At 36.2% G+C, this 13,224-nt stretch overlaps 1 protein-coding gene across 8 annotated transcripts in view; it reads right to left on the bottom strand.

Annotated features, from left to right (window-relative positions):
* The window catches only part of TRPS1 (transcriptional repressor GATA binding 1), a 264,861-nt gene that overhangs the window by 167,998 nt on the left and 83,639 nt on the right, over positions 1 to 13,224 (bottom strand). For all 8 annotated transcript variants that reach the window (XM_061123577.1, XM_061123582.1, XM_061123583.1 and 5 more), the window contains one exon: positions 12,046 to 12,649. In XM_061123577.1, the coding sequence (XP_060979560.1) occupies positions 12,046 to 12,649 (604 nt within the window). The remainder of the gene's footprint in view (positions 1 to 12,045; positions 12,650 to 13,224) is intronic.

Raw genomic sequence — 13,224 nt, 5'->3', positions numbered from 1 at the left:
TATTAAAGAAATGTTGGTTAATTTAGAAGTCATTCCATCTCCTCCATTCCCCATGAGAGAGGGCATTTCTTGCTAGCCATTAGATATTTTCATCTGAACGCCTTACAAATGCTGTAGGTGTAAGACTAGCTTCATTATTTAACACTCACAAAATAGCTCACACTAGAGTTCTGCTAACAGCACTACCATTCATTGAAAAGCACTTTAGTAAACAATATGGACTTTGAAACCAAGCCTATATGAACACGGGCTAGCATGACTCAGTCACTTACTAGCTGGGTGACTTCAGGAGGCAAGTGACTTAAAATCTCTGAGGCCCTATTCCCTCTATAAAATGGAGTTAAAGATATCTTCTATGCCATGGATTACTATGAAGATTAAATGAGATACTACAAACAGAAGGGAGAATCTGGCCCATAGTTGGTGATTATCAAATGTTAACTATTATTAGTTCCCTCTTCCAATCATCCAAACTCTAAGCCTCATTCATCACAACTTTCCTGCTCTTGGTCACCCATAAGTGTCGACTTTGCCAACTCTTGAATATTCTACATCTAGCATATCTACAAAACTAACCGCATTTTCACTACCCTAAAGTAGACTAGGATCTACTAGCGTCTAGTAGAGCAGACTCTAATCAGTCTACAGTTCTGCCCACCTATCCACCCCATTCCCAGCCATTCTATATAAAATGTGATAGACGTTAATCACGTTAAAGGTCTGTCTAAATATATTTGATCTAAATCCTATAATGATTCCTGATTTCCTTCTAAAATAAAAATTTCAGAGCTTATCATGTACACGTAATTGTGTATTCCCTGAAGGTAAGAACCCTGATTTACTCAGGATCTTTCATTGTTCCTGAAACAACATAGGTGCTAAATCATTATTTATGGGACAAGCAAAGTTTAAAACCAGTATATCAGGGAATTATTCTATAAAGTTATCATTTACTTCGGATTTCTAGTTCTTTCAAGTCTGAGTCTAGGTTAGTTTGGTTTAACACATGTTGCTTATGCTCAGTCGCTCAGTTGTGTCTGCCTCTCTGCAACCTATGGACTGTAGCCTACCAGGTTCCTCTGTCCATGGAATTTTCCAGGCAAGAATCCTGGAGCAGGTTGTCATTTCCTTCCGCAGGGGAGCTTCCTGACCCAGGGATTGAACCCACATCTCTTACATCTGCATTGGCAGGCAGATCCTTTACCACTGTGCCACTTGAGAATCCCAAAACATGTTGGTTCCTTGAAAATATATCCTTAATTTAAATGAGTATTAATGTATTTAAATTCACATACAACCAGTTATTCATTCAAAAACCGCAAACAAGAGTATATTGCTAAAATTTCACGAACTATAAATACAAATAGTCTCTAGTCTTTGAAAGAATTTTGCAGTGAGATGATTGAAAAAGAAAATGAAAATGGGATTTAAAATAAAGTGATTTTCTACACTTCCTTTTAACACCAGAGTTTCATTCTTACCTTACCTTAAACTATGTAAATAACTCTGAGAAAAATAAAATAAATTCAAATAGTTTAAAATAGAGTCTGCGTGTGTGCCAAGTACCTTACTGAGTAGTTGCTGGCATCAACTCTATGTGATCACCAAAACAAATTAACTTTAAGAATCTTTTTGGAGACAGTAAAATCCCTTTAAATATTAAATATATACGTGTATATTTTAAATATATGTATATGTATAATATAATGTATGTATACTATATATATATTTACCTTGTAAGACTCACTACAGTACATTACCCTATTTAAATATTCTTTGAGTGTCAAGATGACTAAGGAATCTTTCAATTGTAAAAGTGAAATAGCTCACTAAATCTTTGTTGATGCTTCAGAAATGTACCTTATTCAAACTCTCATATTAACTTTTCCCCCATAATAATGTTTACAGGAAATGTTGGGGTTTGTTATTTCCTACTTACCACTTTGAGGCAGTTCTCACCAGTAAAACCTTTTCCCATTTCCGAACAGTATATGTATACATAGGGCTTGTAAAGTAACCTATACTCACCATTAACCCCACTACTATGTCACCCCATAGAGGAAGCTGATTTTAAGGAAGCTAGTTTGAACAATTTAAAATTGTAAGCAAGATACAATCATGTAGTCACAATATATTCAACGCAGCACTACCTACCATAGCAAAAATCGGAAGTAACTTAAAAGTCTGGCAACAAGGGATCAATAATCATCTTTTCTGGTACAACCAGTACAGTACATAATGAAGTACTATGAAGTCAGTAAATCTGATGTAGCAGAATATACACTAATATGAGGAAATGTTGATAATTTATTATAAAGTGAAAATGTTTGCATGTATAAGTTTTTGTGTGTGGGGGATACATTAAAGTGTTGAGTAGTCCTTTGCTTCCTTTTGCTTATTTATATTTTCCAAAATGTCTAATGAACATATATATTTTAATGGGAAAGAAAATGCCAACAAACACTAATTTGATATCCTTTTCTCTTTCATAGACCTTTCCTAATTTCTTTGTCATTTTCACCATCAGCCCCACCCTAGAGGCCACCTCCTCTCCTGAAACCCACAGGGACTGAGTACAAATATGGTCTTTTTCCTCGTGACCACTCATACTGCAAATAATTCATACATGAATGTGGTGGTGGTTGAGTTGCTAGGTCGTGTCAGACTTTTGCAACCCCATGGACGTTGCTCCTCTGTCTGGGATTCTCCAGGTAAGAATGCTGGAGATATTAACTCTGAAGGAGCATTAAGAATCTGAGATAGGTTTACAGTTTAAAGATTTCAGTGAGACAAAACTGAATTATTCACATCCATTAAATAGAGTTTGAATGACTCACAGCCAATTTTATTTTTATAATTGTAATGAAACAGCTGGGATTAGAGTCTATTCATGGACTCATAAGAAATTTGCACCCCACCTACTAAAATTAGTTTCTGCATCCAAAATTCTGATTTGAACATCTGACTGTGAAAAAAACAGGCATCATCACTCAATGCCAAGAAACTGAGGAAATAGACTTTAAACATGTTCATATTCTCACCAGAATTATTTTATTTCTCACTGTGTAGACTTCTCTTTATTGGCATTCATAAGTGGCCCCTTAATAACATGATTCTTTGAATCAAAGTTATTGTCAAAGAATGAGCTTTCTTGTATAAGATAAGCCCCCATAATACAACTGTTGAAGATTTTAGAATGCGTTGTTTATAACTTATGGGTTGTCAGCCATCAGAGGGGAATTAGACTTAGAAACTTGTATATCAAATACATGGTGTCTCTTTGGACACCAGAATCACTAAGATATTTGTCTTAAAGTTGACTCAGGTATCACAGATCCAAATGTTTAAGGTTTTATAGAAAATTTGCTTGGTCCCAGAGTTTGCAATCTTAAAGAGATGTGAGCAATTGTATGCTTCTAACTCTATAATTTTCCAAAGAAGGAAACAAGGCATTAAGATTGAGTGACTCACCCAGGGTCACACAGTTAGTTAGTCACAAACTGAGTCTAGAACACAAAGCCTCTTTTTCTTCCAATCCAGTACTCTTTCCACTACGTCACAAGGGAAGAGTAAAAAAGAAAATATAAAGTATAATTTTACTGGAAAATAAAATCCTTTCAAGCCTGAATCACAACCAGAGACACTCCATTAAAGGTGGAACACACCCACTTCCAAACTCAACTGTAACTTGAGAGGGCTAGGCACATTACTAAAGAATAATTTGGATATATTTTAGAGTCTTAAAAATATTTAAACTGTTTGTGAATTTAGGTAAGCTCTAAATTTTCATTTTTTAAAAAATTCTGTGTGAGATACATTACTATAGCATAGTTTTGAGAGGCATAGTAACTGGATATTTAATTTGTAGACTATAGACTGCCCATCTGGACAAGTCACATTTTATAAACCTCCAACTTTCCTTGAATCAGTTATATGATTCAGGCAAAGTAGATATATTTTCTTGAATTATCAAAAAAATTTTAGGTTGTAAATTCCTGACTTTTTAAGAGGAATTAAATTAGCCAAATGTGTATCTCCTAAAATACGGCCAACATTGCTTCAATTGTAGCATGTTTTGCAAAACAGATAAGACTTCTAAAAAGTTGTAAGTAAATAACATTTTCATTTTTTAAGGTTTCAGGGAAGAAATATTGAAAGTCCTATACTGAGGTTTTATTTTTAAAGCAAATGATTATTTTCAAGTAGGGGGAATAGTTCTCTCAAATGTTTCACTTGTAAATTTTTAGATTTCCATATATAAGTCTGACTTAACTCCTGTTTTTTAATGACAACAGACATCTCTTCATAAACGTCATTAATTGGTTAAGAAAGGCCTGAGCTTCTGTATTTTTAGGCTATAACAACCACACTCAATGTTAATCAAGAAAGTGTTTTTATTTTTCCCTTGTCATTTTAATACTTGATTAAGAAGTAGTAAAGAAAGACTATTCTATCTGACATTCTGAAAATCCTACAAAAGAAAAATACTTTCTAATGGAATCAATGTAAATATTTCAGCAACAAATAAGAATAAAGATCATTAAATTTCATATTTTAAAGAGGAAGAATTAAGTTATTCTCTCTTATATTCCCTCAAAGCCCACACTATTATTCACCACATCCAACACACCTCCAGGAACATAAAAACTAGGTAGAGAAACTGTAAAAGGTAGTGAAAACATCATCCATGGAGGCAAAACGAAAACAAGCAAAATAAAGAGATTTTTCCCCTACAAAAGGTAAGTCTATCTGAGTTAACTACTTTCACTAAGACACATGACTCAACTCTGCTTAAGAACATAAATAGTACTTAGAAATAAATTCTCTAAAAAATAAACTGTACTGCACATGTAATATAAGGGAAGCATATCATATCATTGTCTGGCTATTGGATATTTGTCATTTTTCATACACATAAGAAATAGCTATTAATGAGTATCATTTGCTGTTTCCTTAATTATCTGCATTCATCATCAGTTAATTTAGTTTAACAGTTAATTCTTAATTAGATATTTCTAGGATATTATTTTCCAAGCAATATTTATTTGTTGCGTCTCTTAACAATGACCTGTTTAGATGACAGTTAACTTGAACATGGGACAACACTTGCTATCAGTCATGTATTTTCTTATTTAAACATTATAAACTGTATTTTGCCTTTTAGAAGTATAGGTGCATATCCTTAGTTTTGCTAGTTTATCATGATCCTACAAACAGGTAAATTTCCAGGTATGAAACAACTCACCCTTTTCATAATTAATATGCCCAAATTAAATCTTGGAAGGTGAGAAACATTTTTAAAAGGCAGGTTAACATGTAAAATTATGTGTGAGAGCTATCTGATCATCCTAACATGGGAGATGATATCTCCCAACTTACAAATAGCAAATGTCCTGTCCTTACAAAAATAAGACGAAAGTTAAGATTCCCTTGCCTTATTTCTAATCACTGATAACAGGATAAAAATATACCACAAGATGAATATTATGGATTTTTTCCAAATAAGGCCATCATCCAGATTCTATTCTACTTGTAAATTATAGCTAAACATAAACAACTATAAGGGCTTCCCTTGTAGCTCAGCTGGTAAAGAGTCCGCCTGCAATACAGGAGACCTGGGTTTGATTCCTGGGTTGGGAAGATCCCCTGGAGAAGGAAATGGCAACCCACTCCAGTATTCTGGCCTGGAGAATTCCGTGGACTCTACAGTCCATGGGGTTGCAAAGAGTCAGACACGACTGAGCTACTTTCACTTTCACTTTCATAAACATCTATGAATGAGAGCCTGGCAGGCTACAGTCCATGGAATCACAAAGAGTCGGACACCACTGAAGGACTAACCCAACACAACACAAATGTAAATGGTGCTTCACCAAAATAAAGGAAGCAGGTTTCTGGAAGTTCACTGAAACTATCTGAATCTCCTTGAACTAGTAACACAACCACCCCAGGTTCTGTTTGCCAAGTTTCCTTGAGTTTATTCGTAGACCATCCCAGTAATCAACATGCTTGTCTACAAACACTTAATGAAAGTTCACTAACAGAATCAAGGGAAAAGGAGAGTAAAAGAATATAACAATGGAAACAATATTTTCTTTTTTTGGTGGAAGCAAATAAGAAAACACACAGAAATACAAGGTAGAAAATTTTCCCGGATTTTAGGTAATCAACACTTCTATGAAATCCATCCATCCATCAGACTGGACTTTGCCAGAACAACATTAAGATTCACTCCAAGGCTGTGTGTAGCTCATGGCTGACACACTTTTGAATCATTCTGCATCTGTGCTCTTGAAACTTGGGCCACTTTCTGAATACTGTTCACTTCCAACATCTAAGAACATTCAACAATAGGGTCCTTTTTGGGCCCTGTTATCTTCTGACTCATGCCGTCTGTGAAAAAAAAAAAAAAAGGAAGCCAAGCAAAAGATAGTTATACAGGAAATAATTAACAGATAACTGTGCTGAAGGATACCATTTCACAGCGACTACAAACTTACAGCCCAATTCACTAAAAGATACATCTGCTTCCCCTGCCTTAGAAACCTGGGCCAACAGAACTATGCCAGACTTCACAAAAAGCCTAGGTTACAAAAAAGAGAAAAAAAATGCACTTTTAAAAAATACTTGAGCCAGGGGAGCCAACTTAGAAGAAAGAAAGTAGAATAACAGAAAATCCCATTGGTCAAACATATACATATCAAGTTGATTTTAGTAGTGATCTATTGTCAAATACAGTATATTAAATGCATAAGATAAATAGTCAATAAAGGGAAAAAAAGCTACCTAGATTTTCTTTAATAAATACAAAGTGATTTGTTCACTATTAAACAAAAACTAAGTGGATGAATGATTGCTATTTTTAAAATAAACCTATTATATTCTTGAATTTAAATCATACTGTTTTAAATCATAATCTAACAATGTACAAGGATTGTTCATCTCTGGATAGAGTCAATGGTTTTTAATATTTTCTTCTTAGTCAAAACAAAATCAACAGTTACCTCAAAAGAAACTTTACCAACATGGCTTATAAACTACTATTTCATAGGTAACGATCAGGGAAGTACATACTCCCCATTTGTCCTGGTTTAGACCTTCTGTATGGTATTTGACATATCCAAGTACAAAATTCAAATGAAGTCAGGAAAATATTTACGTACCTAAACACTATGTTAAGACAACAGTACTTAAGTGATAGCTGCTTCTGTTTTCATTAAACATGAAGCAAAACAATAAATATCAGACTTCTCACTAAAGATCATCTTTAGTTTAAAAGAAGTTCCTGCGATTTTCTGTCAATGGTTGTAGAGGCATTCAACAATGTCGCTTGTTTAAACGTCTGTTTGGCTGCCAATGGACTGTCCCCAAAAGAACATTTTTGCATCTCAATGGACTGTCCGGTATCAACAATCTTTAAACTATAAATTTAACGCTGCTGAAGAAAGGGGGAAATAACACCTGCTTTGTACTGTCTTGATATCACATTTACAAAATGAACAAATCATCATGCTCCTTTGCACTTATCTAGAACCCAGCATCTGACAATCTCAAATGGCCTGACAAACATTAATTAACTAAGTTGCGCAGTACTCCTGGGAGGATGGCTGGCATCGTGCTCCTCTCTGGGAGACAGATGAACGGGATCCTGGGAGGCCCTTTCTTTGAGCCAATGGTTCAACTTGGATCTCAACACCCAGAACTTGAAACAACTCAACTCCACAGCCCTGGCCAGACATTTCTGTCAAAATCAAGCAGTGCAAAATGTACATGCTAAAATGGACAAACTTCCCTAAATAAATGCACACTGCAAACCAAAATCAATCACAAAGAGATTTATTTTTCGCCTCGGTGCAAGAGCAAAGTGGACTGATAACTAGGGCGTTGCACTGATGGAAGAATTAGAGACTATCAGTTATCTGACTGTGACATTCTGTTCTGACATGACACGAAGAAGTTTACGACAGAAAGTAAAGATCTGCCAACCAAATGTTTATATGTCTGCATTTTATTAAAAAAAAAAAAATTTTTTTTTTAAATGTATTTGACTTTGGCAAAATCTTTGTGAAATTTAATGACAGGTGTTTGGTTCCTTTTAATGTGGTTATCAGCTAAAAGACAAAGCTTTCTGTGTTATACAGGCCAATCTAAAATGTTAATTACAAGAATGAAACCTAGAATTTCTCAACCAGGAAATAATAAAATGCATACAGTTACATCTGCATAAGAAAGCTACCAAATAAATAGCACTCTTGTGAAAATAAAATTTCTACAAGATGCTGATCAGAAAAGAGCACCTGACTACACTGAGTTATGACTATACTAAGTTGTTTAGTTTAAAATAAGAAGGGAACCTCTATTTGAATACAAAACCAATTAATCTTGCTTTCAGCAAGACAGTATTAAATATGTTAACCTCTTCATGGAGCTAAACTTCAATGTTGCATATTCAAAACATTTTTAGGAGCTTATTCATGTTTTATAAGATCTAGAAGTTTTAAAAGAGGAACAGTTAAAGTTTACCTATAAACTTGGACTATTTCTAGCAAAGCATCTACAGGGTTTAGTATTTCTAATCTTAAAGAAAAAATGATTTATAGAAATACTGTTAATCCACAGAAAAACCCTATTTTCATAAAACAATTTACAAGATGAAGCTTATGTTAATGTGTTCCCTGACATATTCAAAGCACAGTGATAAACACAGGTCACACACACCATTTAGACATTTTTATAACAAGATGATTTTCATACTAGTAACAAGGGAAATCTAAAGACATACACCAAATGAAAATATACATATATGAGCTGCCACTGAGTATAAAATTAAAAGTCAAACACTGATCTATGAAAAAAGGAAAGAGAAAAAAGAAGTGAAGAAAACTAATGAATATTTTGAAACTTGAGCTCTTCTCTGTGATTCTTTTATTTCCTTCCTCACTTGGAGTACAGCAAAATTTCATAACTACAACCAGTTAAAAACAAGTATCAGAAAAACCAGTACTCTGCAAGCAACATTATAATTACATGCTTTGTGACCTAAGCCTATCTCCAGTCAGCTTACTCTTAACACATTATTGACGGGAGACATATTAATGCCACAGGCGTTAGTTTCTGCAAAAATCCCCCAGTTAATAATGTGTTAAAAAATGTTTCCATTATTTACCAGCACAGTGTTAAACTATTTTAAATTAATATTTTCCACATTTAATTCTCGATACCACTCTGCACAATAGTCAAAGATGATGGTCAAGTTTTTATTTTAGTATTAGAAACTACATGAATAAATGTATTTATAAATATATTTGTTCTATTAATGATATATCAGATGTACTACTTAATTTAATAAATCACTTTAAAAGCTATTTTCGATTTCTTAAATCTCTACTATTTTGAAACATGCGAAACAGCAAGTTAATTTCAAGTTCCATTCTACTATTTAAATTCAAGTATGAATAATATTCTGTAGATATATATTTACAAAGACCACTGTATTTTCACTTAAAACATTTAAATTGTGCTTGTATATTTCAATTATGTATTTATAAATTTTTATGGACCTCTAAAATTACACAATTAAAGTACTTTGTTTTGGCCTTCATAAATATGATGGCGATATTCTTTTAGGTTTCCTCTGACTAATGGCAGAAAAAGAACTGAGAAGTATGTATTTGCCATGGTAACTCAGTGACACTAATTTTTACCACCAAAGTAAAATTCTAGTCAAATTCACAATCAGAATGGGCTATGCTTCTTAATTCTCACCAAGTATCTCAAAAGGTTAATCATCAATTTATGTGCACATTAAAACTTTTAAATTTAGTTAATACACTAAATATTTCACAATAAATGAAATCAGCTAACACTTCCTGTCCCAAACGTCCAATAAAACAGATGACTTTCAAAACCACGAGTCAAGTCCAAAGAAAATATAAATTTTAAAGATTCAAATTTTACTGAAATTACAGAAGAATGATCCAAGACACTTTAAAATATATATATATATATATATATATATATATATATATAATATGTGTGTATATATATATATGTATATATGCGTGTATATATATTTCTGGGGGTCAGCTCTCAAAATTTAGTAGATGATGGGCTTTAAGTATCACAAACCCTACAGTGAGGAATCTGTTAGTCATTATAAAACATAGATAGCCTCTCGCTGAAGATTTTCTACTTCAGCAGCTAATGCAGAGGAACTGAAAAGACAGTTGAAATGATGCAACAGAAAGTTGAAATCAGGGAATTAAGGAAGTAGAGGAATTGAGAAAAACAATTTTTTTTTTTTAGAAAAGTATTATCACCCTCAGGCTGCTTAAAGAATAGAACTATCCTGCTCAGATTTTAGGCTGCACCACTGCATAAATTACTGCTCACTCCAAATTCTTAAGTGTATATAAAAAGAGGCAGAAAAGGTAACATTCCAGAAACAGTCTAAAAGAGTCACATAATTTGATACCAAATGAAGATGTCATGGATGAAAAAACACTGTTAAGTTGGGGAGCGGGGGGGAAGCATGGGTGCTCTAGTGATACATATGTAAGGCCATCAATTCCACCATACTGTCAAGATGCAACCTAAAATTTAAAAATCCTAGGGCATGTCCTTCCTACGTTATAGCCACTTGAGATCAGAAGAGTCCTGACTCCCTAAGAAAATGACGAGCATGTACTATGATAAAATGCATATTATAAGAAAGAAGCTCCCTAAATCGAGTACCCACTTAAAAAGCACAGGAACTATTTCTCTTCTTTCCAGTTACTTAGGATCAGCTTGCTCCTTCCCAGTAGGCAGGAAGGATTCTTTGTCTCTCAGTGTGCTAGGAGGCATCTCCTCTTCTGCATTCAAGCCCTTCCTTAGCTTCAGGGCATGACTGCAGACATGAAAAGTAACAGCTTTTACAATTAACTGTGCTCCTTTAAGGAGCATTTCTCAGTGCTACTAGAGAAAACTCAGAGAAGCACAGACAGGCTTTAGAGACTCTGTAGGAAATGAGGGCAGAGTAGCCAAGCCATCATGGAAAGAGTAATTTTTCTCCCCAGAATACATCCAAAGAGAACCCAGTGGTCTCAAACTTCCAGGTCAAAGCACTGGGCTGGCTGAACTGTATTTCCTAACCAGCTCTTCTGTAAAGGTTATCTGGTTTCTGATCCTACCTTCCATGCAGGAACAAAGCTTTGAAATCAGCCTGAAAGCTCAGAACTTCCTCAGAGTCAAGGTGAGATGCTGAAGTGGTGGGCTTAGGCAAAAAGCAAGCATCACTCAACTGGGAGCTCACGAATTTTCAAAATCTAAAATATTCCTTGATAAGTCACAGTCTACACAGCATGAAGAGAGTGCTCAAGGATCTTAGAGAGCTTTTTTTTTTTTTTTTCCCCCAGGTGGGACTATGTCTTTCTCCCTACAAGAGCCCAATAATATATAATTCATGGTTCTCTGTGACTACTTTTCACAGCATTCACACTTAGGTCTATCTCATTTTTTCCCCTCCTTTTGGCAATAACATAACTAGCATGTGTATCTAACTGTGCTGTGAGTTTTAAAAATACCACATTTCTGTATTCATATCTCACCAAGGGCTTTGCATTCTTAGTGATTTACATCTCTGCTACATTCCTTATTAACCATCAACTGTGTCACACCGCTTCAAAACTTCAAAGCCGTTTTGTCAATTTAAGGTAACAGATGTGTATCCTGCTGCGATTCCGAGCCTCCCTTTTCCAAAAGCACCCTCGCCGCGTTGCAAAACGACCGGTAATGATTAACAAACATTCAATCAGCGCTGAACGCAGTGACAAACAAGTGACTTCTACCCCCACACGACCAAGTGTGTGTCGCATACACACAAACGCCCGGCAGCTGCTTCCTCCCGCTTCGGCCGGATTACCTATAAACCCCCAGATTGACACGCATCATTTAGCTGCTCTTGGTTAAAGGCATGATACTAACTCTGGAGAATGTGGGCTCCCCCAGCTCCCAGCTTCCCCTTTAAGATAAAAAGGATTATTTAAAAAAATGAAACCTTCCTACCCGTAACAGGGACTGGGATTCATCCTTGGCCTTGCTCTCTCCAGACGCGGGATACTGCTGGGGGAGGGCGCCGGGCTTCTCTCCGCCCGCGGGCGCCCCCTGCAGGAAGCCCTTGGTGTCCACAGCCAGGCCGTAGACGGGGCGCGCCAGGTGCGCCGCCTCGACGCTGGGGCTATCCCTCAGGGTCTTCGCCTGCTCCTGGGGGCCGGCCACGGGGGTCAGGAGCCCCAGGCCGGCTTGGGTGTAAGACGGACTGCCCCGTAGGATGTCCGCCCCTCTCCAAGTCACGCTGCGCAGCTCATCGCTCGAGCTCTCAGTCCAAGCCTTTTCTTTCAGCCCATCCTTGTCTTCGAGCTTCTCCCTCTTCACCACACTCTCAGCAACCGGCTCTCCCATTTTAGAGTCTGGGTTGAGCAGACTGTAGACCTTGAGGTCCATCTTGGGCTCCTCCTTGATGGTGGAGACGGCATGGCCGTCCTCCTCGCCGTTGGCTGTAGTGCTGTCTTGCTCCTGGCAGTGAACAGTGTTGAAGTGCTCCAGTAGTGACTGAGTCTCGGCAGCGGTGAAACTGCACTGACGGCATTTGTAGCAGCTGTGTGCTCTCCTGCAGGAGAAGAAAACCGTCACTCCGAATCTAGCACACACAGAGCTTAAGAGAATCGTCTTCAAGCACCTGCATTTTATCCCCTGCGATGTAACAGGCAGAACGAAATACAGTCGTCTCAGCACCCAGAAACCGGCACATAGTAAACTGGCCTCTTAGTTCGAGGTGAGGCGTGAGATATTCCCGTTTGTTATATCAGCAATAGCAGGGATATGAACACACAGACACACTTCTGTGTACACACACCAGCCAAGCCACAGTTAAAACTGGTTGATGTGCTTTATTATTGAAGGACCTGCTCTGTTCATTTTCCTGTGACTGCATAATCATCAGTTCTATATTATTTAAAAGAAATTCATACATTTTTACACCTGATTTCATCAACAGACTTTTCTGTTTCTCCTTTTTTAAACTACACTGAGATATTTTTCACTCTAAATATACATACATTTCTAGTGCTGAAGTATTCAGTATAGCCTTTATATAAATTAAAATAAATTATACCAAACCGATTAAAATGTTCTTTTCTATCATAAATTCAAATCCACTGAATCAACCAAATGAAGCTGACTACC

This window comes from Dama dama, chromosome 21 (assembly GCF_033118175.1).
Source record: "Dama dama isolate Ldn47 chromosome 21, ASM3311817v1, whole genome shotgun sequence".
Taxonomy (NCBI): Eukaryota; Metazoa; Chordata; class Mammalia; order Artiodactyla; family Cervidae; genus Dama; species Dama dama.
Note: the sequence above shows the minus strand (reverse complement) of the source record. Positions and strands in the feature narration are given on the sequence as shown.